The sequence below is a fragment of the Mustela erminea genome, chromosome 6 (assembly GCF_009829155.1).
Source record: "Mustela erminea isolate mMusErm1 chromosome 6, mMusErm1.Pri, whole genome shotgun sequence".
In the NCBI taxonomy this organism is placed as follows: Eukaryota; Metazoa; Chordata; class Mammalia; order Carnivora; family Mustelidae; genus Mustela; species Mustela erminea.
Window position 1 is genome coordinate 20,762,468 of NC_045619.1, and position 23,322 is coordinate 20,785,789.

General features: G+C 33.9%; 1 protein-coding gene across 4 annotated transcripts in view; it reads right to left on the reverse strand.

Annotated features, from left to right (window-relative positions):
* SCYL2 (SCY1 like pseudokinase 2) overlaps positions 1–23,322 on the reverse strand; it is a 59,550-nt gene that overhangs the window by 2,714 nt on the left and 33,514 nt on the right. For 2 of the 4 annotated variants that reach the window (XM_032346641.1, XM_032346642.1), the window contains exons 7-18: positions 22,949–23,065; positions 22,232–22,357; positions 21,151–21,327; positions 19,076–19,087; positions 18,841–18,963; positions 15,144–15,257; positions 11,924–12,056; positions 9,593–9,711; positions 5,039–5,139; positions 3,107–3,173; positions 1,763–1,858; positions 421–540 (exon numbers count right to left, since the gene is read on the reverse strand). In XM_032346641.1, coding sequence (XP_032202532.1) covers positions 421–540; positions 1,763–1,858; positions 3,107–3,173; positions 5,039–5,139; positions 9,593–9,711; positions 11,924–12,056; positions 15,144–15,257; positions 18,841–18,963; positions 19,076–19,087; positions 21,151–21,327; positions 22,232–22,357; positions 22,949–23,065 — 1,305 coding nt within the window. The remainder of the gene's footprint in view (positions 1–420; positions 541–1,762; positions 1,859–3,106; positions 3,174–5,038; positions 5,140–9,592; positions 9,712–11,923; positions 12,057–15,143; positions 15,258–18,840; positions 18,964–19,075; positions 19,088–21,150; positions 21,328–22,231; positions 22,358–22,948; positions 23,066–23,322) is intronic. The other 2 variants (XM_032346643.1, XM_032346644.1) reach the window with 2 other exon arrangements.

Here is a 23,322-nt window from a genome sequence, read left to right on the forward strand (position 1 = left end):
ATACCTGACTATAACTGAAAAGCCAAAAATTAAAAATTACTTTTTTGCTCAAAAATACATAAATGCATAAAATAATATTCCTGACCATTTCAAGGTAAACAGAGTTACTTAATACTATTAAGTCTAGTATTTTTTAAGAAACCCTCTTATTCATGTAACTTTCTCTTTATTGGTAACAATCACTATCATAAAACATTGTATCTTAGTCAGGCCATTGAGGAGTTGTTGGAAAATCCTTTCTGCCCATACTTCTTAGAAACTCCATTATTGAAGTATTCTTTGAAATATATTTTTATACAAACACTAGTAGGTAGAATAAGTTATATACTTACTTCTTCAGTACAGTATGCTTGAAGTCATGCAAAAGTATAACCTGAAATTAAGTATGCTTGACATTATGCAAAAGGAATGAATTCTGACCTGTTTGACTGGAGCAACAGGTGTGTGTACTTGGGGTTTCAGAGGCTGCTGGCTTTTCAACTTCTGTGCCTGCTCCTGTTCTTTTGCTAATTTTTGTTTTTCTTCAAGAGTAAGAGAAGCCTCAAAATGAAACAAAATAGAGTATCAACTGGCAACTTGGTAATTTCACTTGTAAAACAGAAAATGTCTTTTTTTGTAAAGTATGTCTTGATATGTTTGACAATACCAAGTAGTTTGCAAGCTACTCTTGCACTGATGATTGCCACAGGTAAATTATATTTTGAATTATTATAAGATTCAACTTTAGGTAGGAACAAATCTCTGTTAAAATACCTCTTTCCAGTGTAAAAACAGCTATTATTTTTTTTTAATTTTTTATTTTTTATAAACATTTATTTTTATCCCCAGGGGTACAGGTCTGTGAATCGCCAGGTTTACACACTTCACAGCACTCACCAAAGCACATACCCTCCCCAATGTCCATAACCCCACCCCCCTTCTTCCAACCCCCCTCCCCCCAGCAACCCTCAGTTTGTTTTGTGAGATTAATAAGAGTCACTTATGGTTTGTCTCCCTCCCAATCCCATCTAAAACAGTTATTATTTTAATATCATTCATCAGTTTGACCTTTTTCCAGACAAGGGGAATATCATTTAGTGGTTTTATTTTATAAAATTGGGAGACTCTTGTTCAACTCTAATCTTTCTTCAAAAATATTTTAGGAACTAAACAAAAAGCTAAGGAAAACATAAAGAGCTTCTTTCACTGCTAATTTCTGAATTAAATTTGACATTTATCTTTTTCTTTTATCAACCTTGCTAAACTCTAAGCTCACAGTGTGTTCTTACAATTTTGTAAACCCAATGCCCAGTAGCTTTGCACATATAGGTTCTAGTATTTGTCAAATGAACAGAAGAAAAGTTGCCCCCCTGCAGAAATTCAAACTTGACATATTTATTATAATGAATACTAACCAATACTTCAACTATAAAGTATCATTTTATAATTTATCACTAAAAATCAGAAGCAGAGAAGAAACACACTTCTTTATCAAGAAGCGTGACTGGCAAAGTGCAGTAAGAAAGGACAAAGAAGGCAGGCAATCTAGAAATATTACCACATGGGAGGCTGTGTAATAAAGGAAGTTAAAATTCTCAAGCCTGTTTATTCTCAATGTGAGTCAGGTCATGTTTCCATGATAATTTTTAAACTTCATAAGGATTATAAAAGCATGCTTCCTGTTAAAATGCTAAACAGTAGTTTTTCCCAACAAAAATCTGTAGTTTACAGGAAGTCCTATAATATAAATCAGTGCATTATAAGAACAAGTGAAGAAACTTACTCTTTTATGCTTATTCTGTAACCCATCCTCTTTACTTTCTGATTCACTGCCAGTCAGAAAGTCTGCTCCAATGTTGTTAAAGACTTTGTCAATCTGCTGAAAAAGAAAAATGTCAACCATTGAATGACATCAAAAAACCGTGATTTTACTACTTAAAAAGCAAAAGCCCCTCAGATGAAGCACACTGTCAAACTCTTTTTACAAAAATTAAAATGATCTAAATAAACTACCTTGTGACCCAGCAATTGCATTACTAGGTATTTATCCAAGGAATATAAAAATACTGATTCAAAGGGGCACACGCATCTCAATGTTTATAGCAGCACTATCAACAATAGCCAAATTATGGAAAGAGCCCAGATGTCCATCAACTAATGAATGGATAAACAGATGGTATATTTGTACAATGGAATATTGCTCAGCCATCAAAAAAAAAATTAAATCTTGCCATTTGTGATGACGTGGATGCATAAACATCATATCTCTGGTCATTTCAAGGTGAACAGAGTTACTTAGTACTATTAAACCTAGTGTTTCTTTTTTTAAATTCGTCACTAGGATTTATTTATTTATTTATTTATTTATTTTAAGTTGGTTTTTTTGTTTTTGTTTTTGTTTTTTTAATTTGTCAAGGATAGAGGGAGAGAGAGCGAGTGAGCACAGGCAGACAGAGAGGCAGGCAGAGGCAGAGGGAGAAGCAGGCTCCCTGCCGAGCAAGGAGCCCGATATGGGACTCGATCCCAGGATGCTGGGATCTTGACCTGAGCGGAAGGCAGCAGCTTAACCAACTAAGCCACCCAGGCGTCCCTAAACCTAGTATTTTTTAAGAAACCCTCCTGTTCATGTAACTTCCTCTGTATTGGTAACAGTCACTATCATAAAACATTATACCTCAGTCAGGCTATTGAGGAGTTGTTGGAAAATTCTTTCTGCCAATACTTCTTGGAAACTGCATTAGTGAAGTATTATAAACATAATGCTAAGTGAAATAAGTCAGAGAAAGACAAATACAGTATGTTTTCACGCATATGCGGAACTTACAAAACAAAACAAATGAATATAGGGGAAGGGAAAGAAAAACAAAATAAGTAAAAACAGAGGGAGACAAACCAAAAGAGGCTCTTAACTACAGAGAATAAACAGGGTTGCTGGAGGGGAGTGGGGAGAGGTTAAATGGGTGATGGGAACTAAGGAGTGCACTTGATATAATAAGAACTGGGTGTTGATATACAACTGATGAATCACCAAATTTTACTCCAGAAACCAGTGTCAAACTATACGTTAACTTGAATCTAAATAAAATCTTAGAAGTAAACAGATAAATAAATAATCTAAATATCTTACCTGAGACCCAACATTTGTAACCTTTGTCTCCTCAGAAGCATTCATTTGATTTCCTATATCCAAAGATCTGCAGGAAAGTTGAATTATGACAAAGCAATAAAAAGAAATGCTTATTTTTGAAATACTTATACTAAAAACAGTTCATCCCTATGGGGGATAACTGTTAACCCCATATATATATATACACATATGTGTGTGTGTGTATATATATATATATATATACACACATATATAATTTTACTATATATATATGGGGTAAATATATATATATATATAGTAAAATTATATATATATATAGTAAAATTATTTACTATAAATTAATGTCTGCTTGCCCCAAAAAAGTAACATTGCATATACCAGTCTTTTATTTTAATTCCATATTTGGTATTTACTGGAGAATTCATTTAGTGTGTCATAAAACTAGGAAAGCATGATTCTTACTGTCAGAGAGCTTATAGCTCACTGAGACAAGGTATGACATGAGGAACTTGATGTGATTAAATTCAGAATCTGATTTTCACAATAAAGGCTATAACCACTATGATGAACTAGATCTAGGCCTTGAAAACTGGTAAGATTTAGATGGGAAAAAGAAAAAAAAAAGTTCACTTATGCCTCAAGTATAAATATTAGATATTAAATTTTTCTTATAAATTTTTAAACATTATTTATCTGGTTCCTATGTTAATAATCAATCCATCAAACAACATAAATATATACATCACAGAATATTAGAACATAAAAAGGGCTATTTCACGTCATTCTACACCTGGTATATTTATTCCCATTAGCCTTTATCTTACACTGGGGCAGAAGCTAAAAAATTTCTATCTGGGAATCTTGCTCATAATTGGTATCAACTTTACTGATGTTCTGGTATCTTTTTTTTTTTTTTAAGAGGGAGAGGCAGAGAGGGAGTGAGAGAAAGAAAGAGAGGCGAGGCAGAGGGAGGAGGAGAGTCTTAAGCAGGCTCCACGCCCAGCACAGGCCGGATGTGGGGCTCAATTTCACAACCTTGAGATCATGACCTGAGCCTAAATCAAGAGTCAGACGCTTAACCGACTAAGCCACCCACATGCCCCTGATGTCTCTTTTCACTGATATCTTTTGGCTCAGGATTAAACAGACATCCTAAAATCATGTGTTTTTCTTTGGCAAGCAAATACAGTGGAGATTTCATTTTAGTACACTGGAGTTTAATAAACTCCAGTAGTTTTCACCTTTCCCGTCTTCCTTTGAATACTAGTATTTTGCAAATAACTTAGATAATTCTCCCTAAAAAAAAAAAAAAAAAGTAGATGATGTGGTATTAAATATGAAATGAATGCCCTATAAATGTTTCTGGAATCAGGAAAAACAAAAAGGGAGAAATCAAAACACCAGGGTTTCACAGATTTGAAAAATATTTGTAAGTGGTGCTCTTAGTGATCACCCTGAATTTACACCTCTAGTAGCTAATACTAACATAACAAGAGACTCTCAGAAACAGAATTTTCCTTATGTATAGAAAATGCTAAGACTGTATCATATTAACACTTTCATACTCAGAAATGACATTTGATTCTCCATAAGACTCTATTTTACACAGTTCAAGTTAACATAAAGGAAAATTTTTAAATGCTTTACATGTAAACAAATTGAAATCTATCAGTTTTTCACTACACAGAACAAACTGATGGTCACCAGAGGGAAGATGGGTAGAGGGATAGGTGGAAATAGGTCAAGGGGCTCAATGATGAACACTGAGTAATGATGTATAAAATTGTTAAATCTCTATATTGTACACCTGAAACTATATGTTAATGATACTGGAATTAAAATAATAAAGCAAAAAAAAAAATCCATTTTTCTAGTCCTTATTCCAGAAAATCAGTCATGAAGTAACTTAATCTCACTCTGGGACCATGTACAATCCATATGCAACCTACTTACTTCTGCTGTTCTTGCATTATATGAAGTTGTTCCAGTTTAGTCTTATGTTCAGACTCCAATCTGTTAAGCATCTCTTTTATGACGGAAATGAAAGAATTGAACTGGTACAATAAGAAATTGATACAGTTATAATGTTTCAAATTAGCAACAAATGTAATCTAATAAAATAATTCAACAAGTTAACCTTAATACTCTCTATTTTTACCAGAATATGACCCACTCACAGCAGCGATGCCACAAGAATAGTATATTTAAACTCAGCATATCACAGCAAACTTTTATAGTATTTCTGTATGATGGTGATAAAGTTGATGAGGATTTCAAGTTCCAGAAATTGTGTCTCAATTAGTTTTATAGCCCGAGTTCTCTAAGAGCTATCATTCAGCAGTCTTACAAATTTACCCCCAGCAGTCATTACATATTGATTTTCCTATAATAGTCTAAAATTGACCATCTGAATTTGTACATATCTGGAAACAACCCATTTAATTATGCATAACAAAGTCAGTTTATTCAGACTGTTATAAAAATGACATATTTAACTAAAATAAATGTTTTCTAAAGTTAGTAGAAATATTAAAATGTAGGGCGCCTGGGTGGCTCAGTGGGTTAAGCCGCTGCCTTCAGCTCAGGTCATGATCTCGGGGTCCTGAGATCGAGTCCCGCATCGGGCTCTCTGCTCAGCAGGGAGCCTGCTTCCCTCTCTCTCTCTCTCTGCCTGCCTCTCCATCTACTTGTGATCTCTCTCTGTCAAATAAATAAATAAAATTAAAAAAAAAAAGAAATAATTAAAAATACATTTAAAAAAAAGAAATATTAAAATGTATATGTTTTAACTTTCAAATAATTATAGTTCTTAAAGTGTATCTAATACTATGTCATAATGTAGTTTAAGCTTTGGTTAAATGATGATTCTTAGGTACCTCAGATCACCATAAACTATTTAACAATACCATATATTACAGGAAGAATCTAGAAACTGCTTTCTTTCCCTCCTAAATCTTTTTGTACTGGGTGCTTATATAACTCTTCATAGTAGGTTTATTAGTATTTCTATTCCTTGGGGTGCCTGGGTGGCTCAGTTGGTTAAGGGTCTGCCTTTGGCTCAGGTCATGATCCCAGGATCCTGGTATCAAGCCCCGCGTCAGGCTCCCTGCTTGGTGGGGAACCTGCCTCTCCTTCTCCCTCTGCTGCTCCCCCTGCTTGTGTTCTCTGTCAAATAAATAAGTAAATTCTTCAAAAAAAAAAAAAAAATTCTATTCCTTAAATGAGGAAACTGTGGTTCTGGGAGAGAGAAAGCAACTTAGTAAGAGATACTAAATAACATATGGGAGCATGAGAATTCACTTAAGTCTGTCTCCAGAGCTTGTGCTCATTTGTACTCGACACTGCTTCTCACCATGATGCTCAATCATCCCTTGTCTTACCATGAGAGTAACAAAACGCATTATTTCCTTAGCAGTTTACCTGGATGGACAATCTGATTAGTTTTTTTGGTTGTTTTTTTTTTTAACTTTGTAATGAAGTGTAACAAACTAAAGGAAAAGTATACATAGATAAGCACACATGTTAAAAAAAACAAATGAGTTTTGGTCAGATGTAGAAAAAGAACACTGGCAGCACCCCATAAGCTTCCTTGTGACCCCTTCTAGTTACTTCCCACCCTCTTATCCTACAAGTAAACACTAGCCTGACTTCTGGCAGTGTCGTTTTGACTATTTTTATACTTTATATAAATGGAATCATTTGGTAGATCTTCTTTGTCTGGTTTCACTTGCTCAGCATTCTGTTTGGGAGATTCATCCATATGAATGTAGTTGGTTACATATAGTTGAATGTAGTTGGTTCAGAAGAATTAACACAGTGGGCCTGGACTGCTATCTTTGAAAAGGCCTGCTTGCGAGGTTGCCTGTTGGCTGGTGTCCAGGAACTCAGATTTTAGGAGTTCCCACCATTAACTAATGAAAGTGGCTCACTAAGTTGTACAAAGACCATTTTATGCTAGCTTTCCTTCTGGAAGTCTGGAATTTGGGTACATGTCAGGCAGATAGAGCTACAACACTTCACATATACTATCACAACGCATTATCAGGGAGAGTAAATATATTGAGATGACTCTGGAAACCTACAGCTGGTTTCCTCCAGAGTGCTCCAGCCTTCTTCCTTTGCTGATTTTGCTTTATACCCTTTCACCATAAAAAAAATCATATCCATGAATACAACTGTAGGCTGAGGCCTGTGACTCCTTCTACTGAATCACTGAATCTGGAGGTGGTCTTTGGAACATTGACCAACACAAGCTGTATTATGTTTTGATTGCTACTTAGTATTTCCTGTTTTATAGTCAAATGCAAAAAAAATGTACTTTCTTAAATCAAGTTACCTTTTTCCATAATGCAAAATATCCTTAGATTATAATCAGAACTGACAGAAGAGGGCAGTCTTAAATTAGGAACCCTCTCCATGAAGTGAATAGCAGACCACACCCATGTTAACTATTGGAAAATACCAAAAACTAAGAATCAAAATATTTCTGTTGATGAAAACAGACCCCTAAAAAAATCAACCATAAAGCTGAATAAAACTAACACCACATTTCAAATGAAATTATATAGTATGAAATAAGCATTTGGAAATATTTAAAAACATTCTAAATGACCAAAAGTTGGACTTAGGCATATTATCATCATATTTTTCCCCAATATTCACTGTTTCCCTTTTTGCCAATTTTAACCTCAATCCTGCCACCCAAGATGTGAAGAAATTTATCAAGCCAATTATCAAGCCAAAAATTGAAATTTAAAACTCTTAGAGGTTTACCCCATTACTTCGTTTTGTTTTGTTTTTTTAAGATTTTATTTATTTGACAGAGAGAGATCACAAGTAGACAGAGAGGCAAGCAGAGAGAGAGGAAAGCAGGCTTCTTGCTGAGCAGAGAGCCGGATGTGGGACTTGATCCCAGGACCCTGAGATCATGACCTGAACCGAAGGCAGCGGCTTAACCCACTGAGCCACCCAGGGGCCCTACCCTACTACTTCAAATGAAATTTGGGTCTGATTAATTTTATAAATTACTCTAACTCCAAAACCCCATTCACTCAGCACTCTCCGCTAAGGCCGAAAGCTTTCCTGCTTAACTCCCAGCTTTCTGCTTCCTTAATTCCTCTAATTTATTTTCAGTACTTAATTCCCAATCTTGCCTGCTTATCCATTTCTGACACTCTCTGGTAAATAGTAACCAATTCTCAGTCTTTTTTCCATTTTACTCCATTAAACACCAGTTCTACAGTGAACAAATGATTTGTCATTACTCTAACTCAAATTTTCTCTCAGTTCAATAAATATTTTTGACTTTTAGCACTGCACTAAGTGCTGGGGCTATAATAAAGTATAAGATATAATAACCAGCCTTCTGGGAAAGGCAGACATGTAAGTACATACCTGTGATAACTACAGTGGCAGAGCTATACAGAGAGGTAACTGTATAATAATCTTTGACCACATTACCTCTTTGAGCAAATGTTACCACATCTTAAAATCTCAAATACCTAAACCAGTACACCGGAAACTAACACTGTATGTTAACTATACCGAAATTAAAATGAAAAACACATCATTAACAACAAAACAACAAATACCTAAATCAGAGAGCATTTTGAAGTCTACCTATACTAGTCTCAATTTATCTCTCTCCCATTACTTCCCTACTGTATTATAGGTATCTCTCAGTCAAACTGGATTATTCATTTCCTGTGGCAGATAGACTCTAAACTCGTTCCCAATTATCTCCTCATTCTGCCGCTCAGGGCTTTGTGTAACTCCCTGTTTTTGAGAGTAAGTAGGAGCTGGGACTTGCTAGTAACCAACAGAATTCAGCGAAGGTAATGGATGTCATTTCCTTGATCACACTATAGGATGTTGTTAACTTCCATCTTTTTAGCAGATTCTCTTTCCCACTTTGATGAAACAAGCTGCCATGCTGGAAGGCCCATGAAGCAAAGAACTGACAGGTCATCTAGCTAATAGCTAGGAACTGAGGCCCTCAGTCCAACAGCTTAAAAGGAACTGAATCCTGCCAAAAACTATGTAAGCAGGTTAGAAGCAGAGTCTTCTTTCCCCCAACTGAGCCTTCAGATAAGACCCCAGGCTTTGACTGTAGCACTGTGAAAACTCTGAGCAGATAATTCACGCCTTGGCTTGACTGACCCACAGAAATGATGAAATAACCATCTAGTGTATGGTGATTTGTTATATAGCAATAAATAACAGATATACACCCCAGACACATTACATTGATTTTTTTCTTTGATCAGCTTCCCAGCCCCAAATCTGAAGTAGTCCAAAATCCAACATATCTTTCTAAATTCTAGTTATTTACTATCTCCCAATGAGAGGCCTACATACTGCTTACTTTGAATCCACAAACTTTCTTTATTGAATTCTTTGGCATATTTTTTCTTGTTTTAGCCACATTTAAATGTAATATATTTATATATTTAATGCCAAGAAAACAGTAAGCTGGATAAACTGAATAAAGCACAAAACTATTCTTACCTGATTAAGATTAAGATTATTTTCAATACTCAGGGGAATCAGATGAGGCAATACTTTTCCAGCCAACTGCTCTTTGGTGATTCCCAGCTTCTTATGAGTGAAAGTACATTTGTAAATACCTGATAGAAAAGAATGAGACAAATTTCACAGTTCAATACCACAAGTTAAGAGACATTAGGAAAATACTGTATCTACATGAAATATCTTGATAATTAATATAATTATACATTTCTCCTTGTCAGTGCCTAGAAGGATGTTCTTACATATGGATCAGAATGATTTCAGCTTTATCACCAGTTTAGATTTAAACAGCATAACATATTTATCCTGAATTCTTTTGGCTTAAGAGCACATTTAATGTCAGAATAACATTAAAAGCCTATCATACCACAGGAGTAAGGTTACAGAATGACCCTCTATCCTGAAATTACCTGAATATATAGTTCAGACTTCTCACTCAAGCTTGAGACATCTATTTCACAAGTGAGTAAGGATAGGTCTTATACCTTTATTCACTTCTTCAACTAATCAGACTTAACATGCTTGAAATTTTAATAATTTAATTCAACTCCACACAATCCTTCCCTACAGTCTCACCTATTTACTCAAAAACTTTAAGACCCTGCTTATTACACTTATTCTACAAAGCCTTCATTTGGTAAACTGAGCACATTTGTTTCTCATTCTCTAAATGCTTTTGTTGTGTTTTGTATATAATCCATACCCTCAGAACACACCATATCCTATAATTTTGCTGTTAATGTACACTTCACTTATATACTCAAAGAGTGACTTTATCGAACACCTACTAAATGTTTATTCACTAGGTACTTATTTGCTGTGCTCATGACTTCTGCCTTCCCATTTTATCACTGATTTCCCATAAGACTCCCATAATGATGCATTTTATCCTCATTTGGTAGATGAAGTAACTTTTCAAAGTCACTGCAGGAACTGACACAACCAGGACTGGAGCTAGAGATCTTTCCACTGCGCCAAAGTCCTCAAGAAAACAAATTTCTTTGAGCGGAGAAGTTTCATACCATATCCCATGCCTACACAGGTCCACAATAAATTATTTGCTAACCATTCCTACAAATATTTACTGAGGACTTTCTGTAGACCAGGCACAACAGTAGTTGTTTGAGTGAAATAAGTCAAGCAGAGAGAGTCAATTATCATATGGTTTCACTTATTTGTGGAGCATAACAAATAGCATGGAGGACATGGGGACTTAGAGTGGAGAAGGGAGTTGGGGGAAATTGGAAGGGGAGGTGAACCATGAGAGACTATGGACTCTGAAAAACAATCTGAGGGTTTTGAAGGGACGGGGGGTGGGAGGTTGGGGTACCAGGTGGTGGGTATTATAGAGGGCACGGATTGCATGGAGCACGGGGTGTGGTGTAAAAATAATGAATACTGTTATGCTGGAAATAAATAAAAAAATAAATAAAAAATAAAAAAAAATAAAAAAATAAAAAAAAATACACAGCTGAATAATTTGATTTTTCTTCAAAATTAACAAACTTTAAATTTAGTAAAATGTAAACTCGTTCATGTTTTTGTGATTCTACAGTTATGTCTGTTTCCATGAGTATAGTAGCACCTCAGAATTTCCAGACTATAACTTATAGTAAATAATTTCTATTGTCAGAGCTATAACTATAGTGAACAATTTCAGAGTTTCTTGACAGAGTAATTTGTCATTATGCTAATGGAATAGAATGTGCTGTAAGGCTAATATGCTTCATAAACCCATCACTTAATAGTGAAACATACTGGCTAAGATTTGAACATATATAAATCAAAAACCAGCTCTACCATTTATCAGTTATATTATCTTGGATAACTTATTTAAACTCTGGGCCTCAATTTCCTTACCATAAAACAGAAATAACAGTACCTATCTGACTGGAATTTGGAGAGGACAAAATGAGATAATGCAGAAAAAATATTCAGCATAGCGCCTAATACAAACTGGGTACCCAGTAACCATCAAGTATTACTATTAAGACTGGTATCAGCATTTTAAGCAGCTTTGTTTGCCTTTCTTATTTGGTATCATTTCACAGAGAAAACTACATATGATCATGGTATTTGTGAAGCTAGGATTTCCAAATGTCTAATTCTTTTGTAAATGTCAAGGAAGACCACAGTTTTTGCTAAAATTAACAAAAAGGAAAGTGATATCATGATATTTATCCCACCATTCCTCAATTACTGAATGCAATATACCTGAAAAAGGATACAAAGCTTTTGTAATTTGGAAGATTCATTTGCATGACTATAAAACAATAAAGTGGCATCAAATAACATTAAGTTTTCAGCTACCTAAAATTCCCATGAGGACTGCGGGTTCCTTGGATGGAATTTGTTGTAAGAAGGGCAGGATATCATCAAGTACAAACCACTTATCCAAGTATTCCAAAATCTTTCCTAAGCACACTAATGAATTTACACGAACCTATTAAAAGAGGTAAATTGCATTAGTCACTTAAAGTCTTTGCAATCTAGAACAAAACGTTTAACTCTAAATTTAATCTTCATATAGATATGTTAAAATCTCAAGAATAAAAGTAGGTTTAAAAGCTCTCCTCCTTTAATAATATAGGAAATCCACATATTTACTAACCCCCCTGGACTTGTTTCAGTAAGAATTTATGATTGCTTTACCAGGACACTAGTTAGCTAAAAGCAAGAAATGACTTCAATTTTTGTATCCTTCTAAATAAAGTGATTAGGATTTGAGAAGCTTTATTATATATGTGTTTACTAACAATAATTCTTTGGGGACATCTGAATTATGAAAAGGACTACATTCTCCTAGCTTCCAGTACTTTCCTCTAACTCAAGGTTAATTCATTCTTAACTCAAATATTTCAACATCATGTAAAAACTATTTATATTTTACCCTACATAAAGTTTTCTATTTCTAATATATCTTTAACACCAATAACTAGAACTTGATACTTAGTACTTTTATCAAAATTCAAATATAGATATTTGTTTGACAACTTTGATAAGCATGTCACACCCTATTTTTTTAGCTTGAGTATGTTAAGATAGAATACCTTCAGAAAAAAGGCAAAGCAAAGGGGGTATAGCTCAGTGGTAGAGCATTTGACTGCAGAAAAAAGGCAAAGCAAAAAAAAAACAGCACACTGTTACATGCAAAAAATTGATAGTTGCCAAACGGAAGGTGCGTAGAGGGCTGGGTGAAATAAAGGGGATTAAGAGTATACTTATGATAAGCCCTGAGGAAGGTGTAAAATTGTTCAATTATTATATTATACACCTGATACTAATATAACATGATATGTTAATTATATTTCAATTTTTAAAAAAAGAATATTTTGGTCAGGATCCTATCAATAGAACTGGAAAAAAATTTTTAAATTTTTAAAAAACACACTAAGAAAAAGCAGAAAATAATTTAGTTGGTTAAAAAAAAAGCACCATATTTCTATAAGAAAGATAGAAAAATTTTTCTGAAAAGAAGGTATAATTTTTTTTCTGAAATTCAAACATAAAGTATAGTACAAATTAAAAAAAAGATACCTAATTAATTTGCTTTTAGAATCAGTGTTATAAAAGGAATTGCTACATTTTTTATATGTGTGTATATGTGTGTCAAGAGAAGCTAGAAATACTAGTTTAATTTTATTTTTATTTTTAATATAAAATATTAGTCATGTAAGTCATGAAGAAATAGAACTCTTGGAGCATCTTACCTACCTCTGTGTAGAATTTATTTCTCTTTATTTTCAGGAAACAGTATTAAATACAATTCTAACTCAAAACTCATTTTTCACTAATTTCCCAGTTAGAATTCTTTAACCTTAGAGGTCTACATATATGAATGAAATTCAGAATTCAGATTTGCTCCTCTGAAGACACGAGCACTGTACGTGTATAAAATGCAAATCCATTCCAGAGTTACTGTTCTAAATACATTCATTATAACTCTTTGTAATCATGTCTTTAATGGCTCAGTTGGCTTCTTAAAAAGAGATAGAAACATTCCCAGGCATTAATACAGACCATTTAAGTATCAATGCCTCCCATCTCACCCTGCATACTTAGAACTAAACCAGAACATGTACTTTTACAAAATGTACGCTAAAATAAATCCACGCTGCCATAAAATACAGTGTGCCTTATATGATTTTTTTTTTTTCTAAAGATTTTATTTTTTATTTTACTTTGAGTAATCTCTACACCCAATGTGGGGCTTAAACTTACAAGTCCCAAGATCAAGAGTCACATGCTCTACAACCAAGCCAACCAGGAGCCTGCAGATTTTTAAAGGACATGTTGAAAATGAAATTTTTAGCTGAATATTACTACCATCTATTTTAAAAATTCAATCATAAAATTTAGAAAATTTCAGAGAAAAGAAGTGAATTTCAAATCTTTTTAATATTTATGAAGAAAAAGACTCAGAGGGGTAAGTTAACTTGCCCAATGGCGCAGGACAGTTAGTAGTAGAGTCAATAAAAACTCGGGTTTTTTTACTTCATTTCATACTGTTCATCTTGGTAAAGAATGTTTTTTTTTCCATTTTGATGTTGCTTTCCATCTCAGTGCTTTTATACCAAATATATAAATAAATATATAAATAAAACCCATGACCTAAAATGGATTGGATCACTATAAGGTAAAATCATGTCATTTAAATCAGCTTAAGCTACAAATGCTTGTATTTATTTAAATTTACATTTTACCTAATAAAGATGGAAGAGGTCTCCAAAGAACTATACTTACAAATTTAATAACATGACCATTAGCAAACATTAATATAAAGAACTGATCAGATGAACGAAGGACATCTCTCCATCTTTTCTAAAGCTGCTATTTGAAGAGAATATTCAATGTTACTTCCATAAAGAACTATCTGTGGGATCAATTCTTATGATCTACTGTTAGAGAAAAGGTTGGGAATAAACATTTCTCCCAATACGAGATAATGAGAACTGTTATTTACTGCTATTTACTACATCCTTGACTACCAACAGTGTTATAATTCTGAATTCAAAGGAATCAGCTGCCTTTGGCCTAGATTCTTGAGTAAAACTACCCCCACACCTTGTGTTCTTATTAATGTATTTTACTGTACCCTCATTTTTTTTTGGAAAGTAGGCAAGTAAGTGGTAGGTACAAAAATATAGATAACTAAAAGTAAAGGCAGTTTATGAAAGGAAGTTGTTCAAAAGTTTTTAGACTTTAACAACAAGTTAAACTCATGATTATTTTAAAACTACCAACAAAATTGTGAATTAAAGCATAAAAGTCTTAAGAAAGAAAAATTACTCAAATCTTCTCTTGAAGCACTAAAATTAAAGGACAGGAATAAGGCCAGGGATATAATACTATAAAATCATGTATGAGGGAAAACTACAGTTATTGATCACTTTTATAGCACTGTATGCAGGGCACCTATAGCCAAGATGAAATATATAAACAAACTATAAAAGGGTTATTTAACAATAAGAAAATAATTTAAAACAATGAGAAGTTAAAGAAAAGCAAAAATTAATATGTAATTACTTACAGCAAGGGAAGACGTTTGCAGACATGCATTTTTAATTCTTGGTATCAAAGCATTTTTCATGGATGGATAGTCTATAAGATTTGCAAAGGTTGGAATGATGTTTAAACAGAGTTCCTATTAAGAAAATACATGGATTCAATCTTAGGAAAGATTCTCTTCGCTTTTCTCCCACATATTAAAGAATGTTTTACATTTGCATGACTAATTTGTCACACAGTTTGAAAAAAACTTTTATGTATATTGTATCATTTGCTCCTTTCAACAATTATTTGAAAGCAGATTATTTATCACTAGTTTTCAATTTCACAGATGAAAAAACAGACTCAAAAGACCTTCCTCAAAATCATACAAGGTCATAGGACCTAGCATATGGTAACAACATTCCTTGGTCTCATACCTAAATTTCTTTCCCTCACAACACAATTCATCATTTATTATTTAAGAATAGGAACACCTAAGTTTTGCTTTCTTTCACAATGAGGGAAAATCAAGTACAAAGTGACATCAAACTATTCGTCTTAAATAAGGGATTTCTTAGCTGTTACATAAACCCTTACAACAGAATATGAACATTTTACTTAATATATTTTAAAAGATTGTTTAGTAATACTAGGGAGAAAATGCAGTAAGATACTATCACATAATCCCAACTTTTAAAATGTGTAGGTACACGTGTCTGTCTATAAGCTCAGGGAAAAAGACATAAGGACAGATCTGGAAATGTTAAATCTGGGCATCTCTGAGAGAGGATTTTAATTTTCTTTATATTTTTAAGTACTTCCAAATTCTGAAACTTCCAAATTCTGAAGTATAACTCACAGAAACAGGAAAAAGTTATTTAAAACATTGTTAACTAATGCTGGCCATAATGTAAATGATTTTAACTGGGAACTCTGAATGAGGCTAACAGAGGAAAAGGGGCAATGACTAAGGAAAAGGGAACTAAATGAGTTAAAGAAAAGAAAAAGAAATGGCTTGAAAACTAACTGGCTGAAGAACATACATCTCAGATACCTTAAAAGGGCAGAATGATCCTTGTAGCAAAGCACAGAAGGGATTACTGAAGAAAATGGAGGCATAAATGTGTATCAGGGAAGAAGTTAAACAAATCTGGTATACTTAAAGACATTCATTTGTAGCTAGAAAATAGAAATGAATTAACCACTAAGAATCTGTTATCAGAATAATGGCCACATATTTTATTTGCTTTATTCCCAGATTTCTAAAAGACATATATGAGTTATATGTTTATATCCACTCAGAACGATAATAAATAAGTGGGTGACGTACCTCGAGGATAAGAAGTACAAGCTACATTCAAGGGGCCATTTTCTACAGATGGGAGAGAACAGGCAAGGGTGAATAGCTCGTGGGATACTGTACTCCCGTTACCAGAGGGTGCCTCCATAGGGAAGGTCAGCCTTTAATTCAAGAGAGTGAGCACGCATACACATTGTACTGTGTAACCTAGCAGTAAGTTACAAAGAGGCAAATCTTAAGTTATGTCTAAATCATATAGGTGAAGGAGGGGAGGAAGAGCTTTTCCTGAAGAGGAAATACAGTGAAGAATCTAAAAACAGGAGATTGAAACAACCCAAAACTCAAGGAAATACAGTGAAGAACCTAAGAACAGGAGACTGAAACAACCCAAAACTCAAGGAAATCATTAACTCATTCTCAGGAACTTCTGCCTCTTAGTTATACTTTATAACTGGTAGCGGAGAGGGAAGAATAAGCATAGCTTCTATGTTTAATTTTAAAGCTAAAAATGTTTTAAGTTGGTTTACATACATATTTCTGTTCATGCCTCTAAGCATCCTAACTCTTGTAAACCATCTTCTACTTTTCCAGGTATTTTTCTAAACTCTTTAGCTTCTTAAATATTTCTAATCAAACTTCACTTTAAAATATCACTCCAAAAACGAATTTCGGAAGTCACTTTCCAGTGTTCTATCTGCATGAAACTTCAAAAGATTTTTGTTTCTTGCTCTTGCTCTAATACTCTCCCAAAGCTTAAACAGTCTTTTAACTTTATCAGACTCTACCAAGCAATGCTCATACTAATTAATTGGACTGGTGACTAAAGATTTATATAGAATGATACAAGAAATGCTGGTTTGTAAAATTCAGCAAAGTTGCACAGGTCAATCTGAATTAAATGTTAACTACTTCAATAAATATTCATTGACTGATAATTACTGGCTAAATGAAGTCCCTTAGGAAGAAAAATGGGCTTTCATATCACTCAACTTTTCTTCTCCTTCCTAATCTCAGTGACTATAAAACCAGGTTGGTACACAGGGCCTGTGGGAATGTTTTAAGAAGCTATAATTCACAACTCCTTTGGAAAGGGCTAAAAAGTAGAAGTAAGTACACCCTCCCCAATTGTCCCCTGTCATTTGGACAAAGGCAGCAAATCCTCACCTTTAAGAAGTATGACCTTATAAGGACAAAATTTAACATCAACTTCACAACTTTGAATAAACAAAATGAACTTAGACAAAGACTGAAATGAGCCAAAAAAGTAACCTCATACATGTGGGATTAGGTTCACATCACTTATTTTTAAGTAATCTCTACACCCAATGAGGCTCAAACTCAACCCTATTATCAAAAGTCACATGCTCTACTGACTGAGCCAGCCAGGCACCCCCAATATTAGGTTCACATAAGGAAAAAGAAGGTTTTGGTCAGTAACTTCTAAATACTAAAATTTTAGGGATGCCTGGGTGGTTCAGTTAGTTATGCTTCTGCCTTGGGCTCAGGTCATGATCCCAGGATCCTGGGGTTGAGTCGCACACTGGGCTCCTTGTGGAGCGCCTGCTTCTCCCTCTGCCTGCCTCTCCCTCTGCCTGTCACTCCCCCAGCTTGTGCTCTCTCTCTCCCTCTGACATATAAATAAATAAAATCTTTTTTAAAAAATTAAAATTCTGTTTTTCTTTACTAGAATTTCTATACTGGTAAATAAACTTTAAATATAAAACCATTAAGCAGTGCAATGATCTTAATATAAGTACTTATTTTTTCCAAAGTAAAAAAATCAAAAAAATAAATTACACTTTTAACAGTGATCCAAAAATTTTTTCCAGATAGTTCTGTAGAACCAAACTTTTAATAGCAAAGCTAAAGAACTAAAAGTTTGGCACAGTACACAATATTTTAACATCACCTTTGTGACAAACAAGCATGACTACAAATGTGTTAGGAATGGTCACACTAAATTACTGCCTGGTTTTCTATCTACTTGCTCCACAAATTAACTTCAATGTAGAAGGAACACTTAGAAGACCGAGTTATCAACCATGAAAGAAAATTATGAGTATGGGAGTACCTATTTAATATTTTCATAAGAAAAAGGCACATGTATCTTTGGCATTTTTATTCCTATGTTAGTTACTCATTCAGGAAGAAGATATACTGACCCAAACGACAATAAATCAAATTTTCCAGAATAGAACATCTTTCATTGTATTTCATTAATACAGGCATTTGTCAATTGATTCTTTAAACTAGTTGGGAGCAGATACATTTTAGTAACAGTACACAATCCAATTCAATGGATTAATATATATCACTACTGGGTTTTACAGAAAAGATTTTACAACTCAACCCCAAAATGTACTTCTTTCTTTTGCTTTAAAAACAAAACAAAAAATAAATCAAAATCATTATTAAAGAAAAAAATCAAATATTATACCTGGATCTGAATGGAAGGAGCCTCTAGTGCTCTGTAAACCATCGGTAGGACACTGTTCTTTATCTCATCAGGAGGAGTTTTGGTTAGTAGCAAATCCATTTTTTGTAAGAAAATTAACAAAATCTATGTAAGAAAAGAAGAACAATGTATTAAAGTCTAGAATCTTTGAAAGATTTCACTTATGACAAAATTTAAAATATCTTCAAAAAAGTAAGTTCTACATTTTGACACTCACCATGTTGCTAGCCTGAAGGCATGGAAGACAAAAACATACAAATCAAGTTTCTTACATTTCCAGAAGCACACTATTTAATATCTGCTCTCAGTATAAATATTTAAACGAAGACTAATTTCCTAACTCTCACATACCTTCAATAATACATCACTCACCCATAACTACCACTATTTGGAATCTACTTAATTGGAAAAAAAAAAAAAAAAAGCCTGAAAACAGCAAAGTCAAATATCCCAAAGCAGTAAATTCACTTGGTTTCTAAGTTTAAGAGTAGAAGAAAAGGTACAGAAATGAAAGAGACTCCATTCCCCTATGATCCTTTGTTGTGTTTCTTAAATTCCACATATGAGTGAAACCATATAATAACTTCATTTAAATGACTTATTTTGCTCAGCACAATACCCTCCAGTTTCATCCATGTCACTGCAAATGGTAAAATTTCATCTTTTTGATGGCCCCTACACACACACACACACACACACACACACACACACACCCATTCATCTGTTGATGGATATCTGCGCTCTTTCCATAGTTTGGCTATTATGGACATTGCTGCTATAAACACTGGAGTGCAGGTGCCCCTTCGGATCATGTTTGTATCCTTCAGGTAAATACCTAGTAGTGCAATTGTTGGGTCGTAGAGTAGTTCTATTTTTAACTTTTTGAGGACCTCCATACTGTTTTCCAGAGTGGCTGTACTAGCCTGCATTCCCACCAACAGTGTAGGAGGCTTCTCAGAGAGGGAGACAAACTCTAAGAGACTATTAACTCTAGGAAACAAACTGAGGGTTGCTGGAGGGGAGGTGGGTAGGGGAATGGGGTAACTGGGTGATGTGCATTGAAGAGAGAATTTGATGGAAGGAGCACTAGGTGTTATGTGCAACTGATGAATAACTGAACTCTACATCTGAAACTAAGGATATACTATATGTTAATTAATAGAACTTAAATATGATTTTTTTTTAAGAATTGAAAGGGACTGTCATGAAAATTTCTAGAAAGAACATTTTCAATTGTCCCAGATTATTTTCTCACCTAGCTACAACACATACCTACAATTATAAGGAACAAACTGTCCCTTCTATTCATGCAGAATACTGAGTGAACATGTGGCTCCATCACTTTGCCTCCTAACATCTTGACCATGTTTGGGAAACTCTGTTTCAAAGCCTATAGTTCCCTTACCTGCCCTTTCCTAGCCACAGGAACTCTTGCCTTACCACCACAGACTTCCTTTTGTTCCTCTCCTTTCAAAGAAAGAACCACGAATAGCCTGTCATAAAACCATTATAACAAGTAGTTGATGGTTTACTAATACGCTACTGCCATGTAGTGGCTGAAACATGTAATAATATTTACTATGTACCTAGAAATTTCATTTAATCTCAACAACCCTTCTTGTTTTAGAAATGAGCAAACAGAGGCTTTAAGAGAGTAATGACTTGTCCAAATCGTGCTCCTAGTAAAGATGAAGATCAGGTTCAAACCCAGTCTTAAACCTAAGACTACCTTGATTCTCACAAATAAGTATTACACTAGAGTCTACATCAGAAACTAATTACATTTTCGCTTACAATACACACACATATTATTTCTCTGGTGCTGTAATCACTTCCCCTCTTCTGGTGAAACTATTTATTACCAGGAAAATAAAAGAGAAACAACTGGCATAAACTACCTACAAATTAAAGACCCTAAATAACAAAACAAACAAAAAAAGCAAATAGACAAAAGTGTGGGACAAAAAGGAATAGTCTTCCCAAACCTGTAACTTTTAGTAAGGCCAATAAGAATGGTATACCACATGCCAAATCTCATTACAATTTATTTTCTGAGATGGTAAATTATGGAGAGCCATACACACTTACTTGCAAAGTTTAATTACAATTTTAGGAATGGTTCACTTCAAATATATGCAAAATAGTTTCTGACTAATGGAAAAGAAGTCTCCAGCACTTACCTTAATTTTAAAAAAGCCACATATCCATTCCTTTCATTTTCAATGATAGTCATCATTGACTAACATCATTAAATAACAGCAGATAAATAGAAAAGAGTATCTACAGACATACCTGGATTGGCTCCTGCTGTTTAAAGACAGGGCCAAGTTCAGGTAGAATTAATTTGACATATTCTTCTTTGGTGCATTCTTCGGCAATCAGTAGAACATTAGGCAGAACAAAAGGTACCATGTCAGGGTTTACAAATTCTGAAGTCAAACAAGGCAAAATTCTCTGCACAATGACACGCTGAAAGGCAAAAATGTTTTCATAGAACTAAATTTAACTTCACATCTTTAGTATTAATATTGAAGTTACAGTCTTAAACCTCCAGTCCCTTTGAGGAAGATGATCATATAATTTATGGTTGAAACTGGGACATTGTTGAGAGTAAAATGGGGTGCTCCGACTAACTATGTCAGCACAAAAGAAATAACTTGGGAATGTTACAGATAAAAGGGGACATATGGTCACCACTCCTTTACGAAAACTTCTCTCATTAGTCATCACTAGTATGTCTCTCCTCTTCATTACTTATGATTCATACCAAACATTTAAACACTGTTCTGTATTGTTAACTCTATCTACACATACTCTGAGTCTTGGAGAGCAAGAATATTTTGATTCCTTTTTTTTTTATCTACATAGCATCTAAGTAAAGGGCTAGACAAACAGTGCATAATCAATGAGTATCTGACAGATTAAACACTGGAGATATTTTTGTAACCAGGAATCACCAGTTTTCCAACCACAGACTTCTAAGGCATTCACCAACATTTTTTATACTAGAATACACTCATGATATAATAAGTCAGAAAAGGTAACTTAAAGGCATAGGAGAGGCTAGTGACAATACAGATGCACCGCTTAATTGGGGTGAGGCAACGATCTCCACAATGACAGCTTATGGACTTCTCTTCTGACATTTAATGTCCAGGTACTATCTTTGCATAGGTAGTACTCTGCTAATTTTATTATCTATCTAATTTATTAAATTATTTTTGGGCCCTGAGAAAAAGGTCCACTAAACTTTCAGGTTCAGTCTGCAGCCTTCCATAGTCATTTATGCACCTAAAGCAAAAATTACATTTATTTCTCTGGAAGAGTTACTATAGTAAATTCTGATTATAATAAAAAGTGATCAACAACAAACCTTGGGCAGTTTTGGGAGGACTTTTGGCAGTCCTTTGAAAAACTGTGATTTCTGAAGATTATCTCTTTGGAATAAGGTATCAAAATACTGCAGCGTTACTGCACCAACATCATCAAAGAAGGGAATCTAAAAACAGGAAATAAAATTATTTTGATAACTATTAAAGTACTTCTCATACCTGAAACTGCTATAATATAGTAAAACAAATATTCAAAAACATTTAGCAAAATGCTAAAGATCACTTAATAATTCTAATTATAAAAATAAAAATAAGGAAGTGATAACCAAATTGCCTCTCAAGTTTAAATTTTCAGTCACTACTTGTAAGTTAGCTGGGCAGTAACATTTTCTTTACCTAACTAGTAAATACTGAAAGATTAAGTAAAATATCTTGAAGGCATAAAGAGTACTATTCATCTATTAAAATCCATAGTTACATGAGTAAATTAGAGGCTCATAAATTCTTGTGTCCAAAATTTCTATACCTACATGACTGTTAAGACTCTGATTATTTGAAATCTTAATTTTATTTATATCAGAGCAGTTATATACCTAAATTATTTAACTGCTTAAAATTAAAAGAAGTTGAATATTTAACATTCTCAAGGATAAAGATGCTATCTGGGGACTCTATCTGGCTAAATCTTGCTTTAGAAGCACTTAATTTACTTTAACTCATTGTCCCTCTACCTGAGGCAGGAATTCATGTGTACTCACCTTTGTCATTTGATCTGCATCTGGTCTTACAGTTGGAGTGACATTTAAGAGTAGTTTTACATGTTCACGGACTTCCTCAGGTATATTTGAAAGTGAACTAGATCCTAAACGACTCAACTATTTAAAAGAGTGATAATATTAAATATGAATATAAAATATGCAAGAACATAATACATTTATAGTCAATAGTTTATTTTTTAAAACTTTTTGAAATTTCACTCAAAAATATGTTACAGTGAACAAACTGCTAATTCTGTGGCAAGATAACAAAAACACTTATCCTCAATACCTGAAATTGTTTATATTACTGAAACAAATGCCCAGCATTTTAGATCATATTTTAGTAGTAAATAAAAGCACAATTAAAGCTGTGT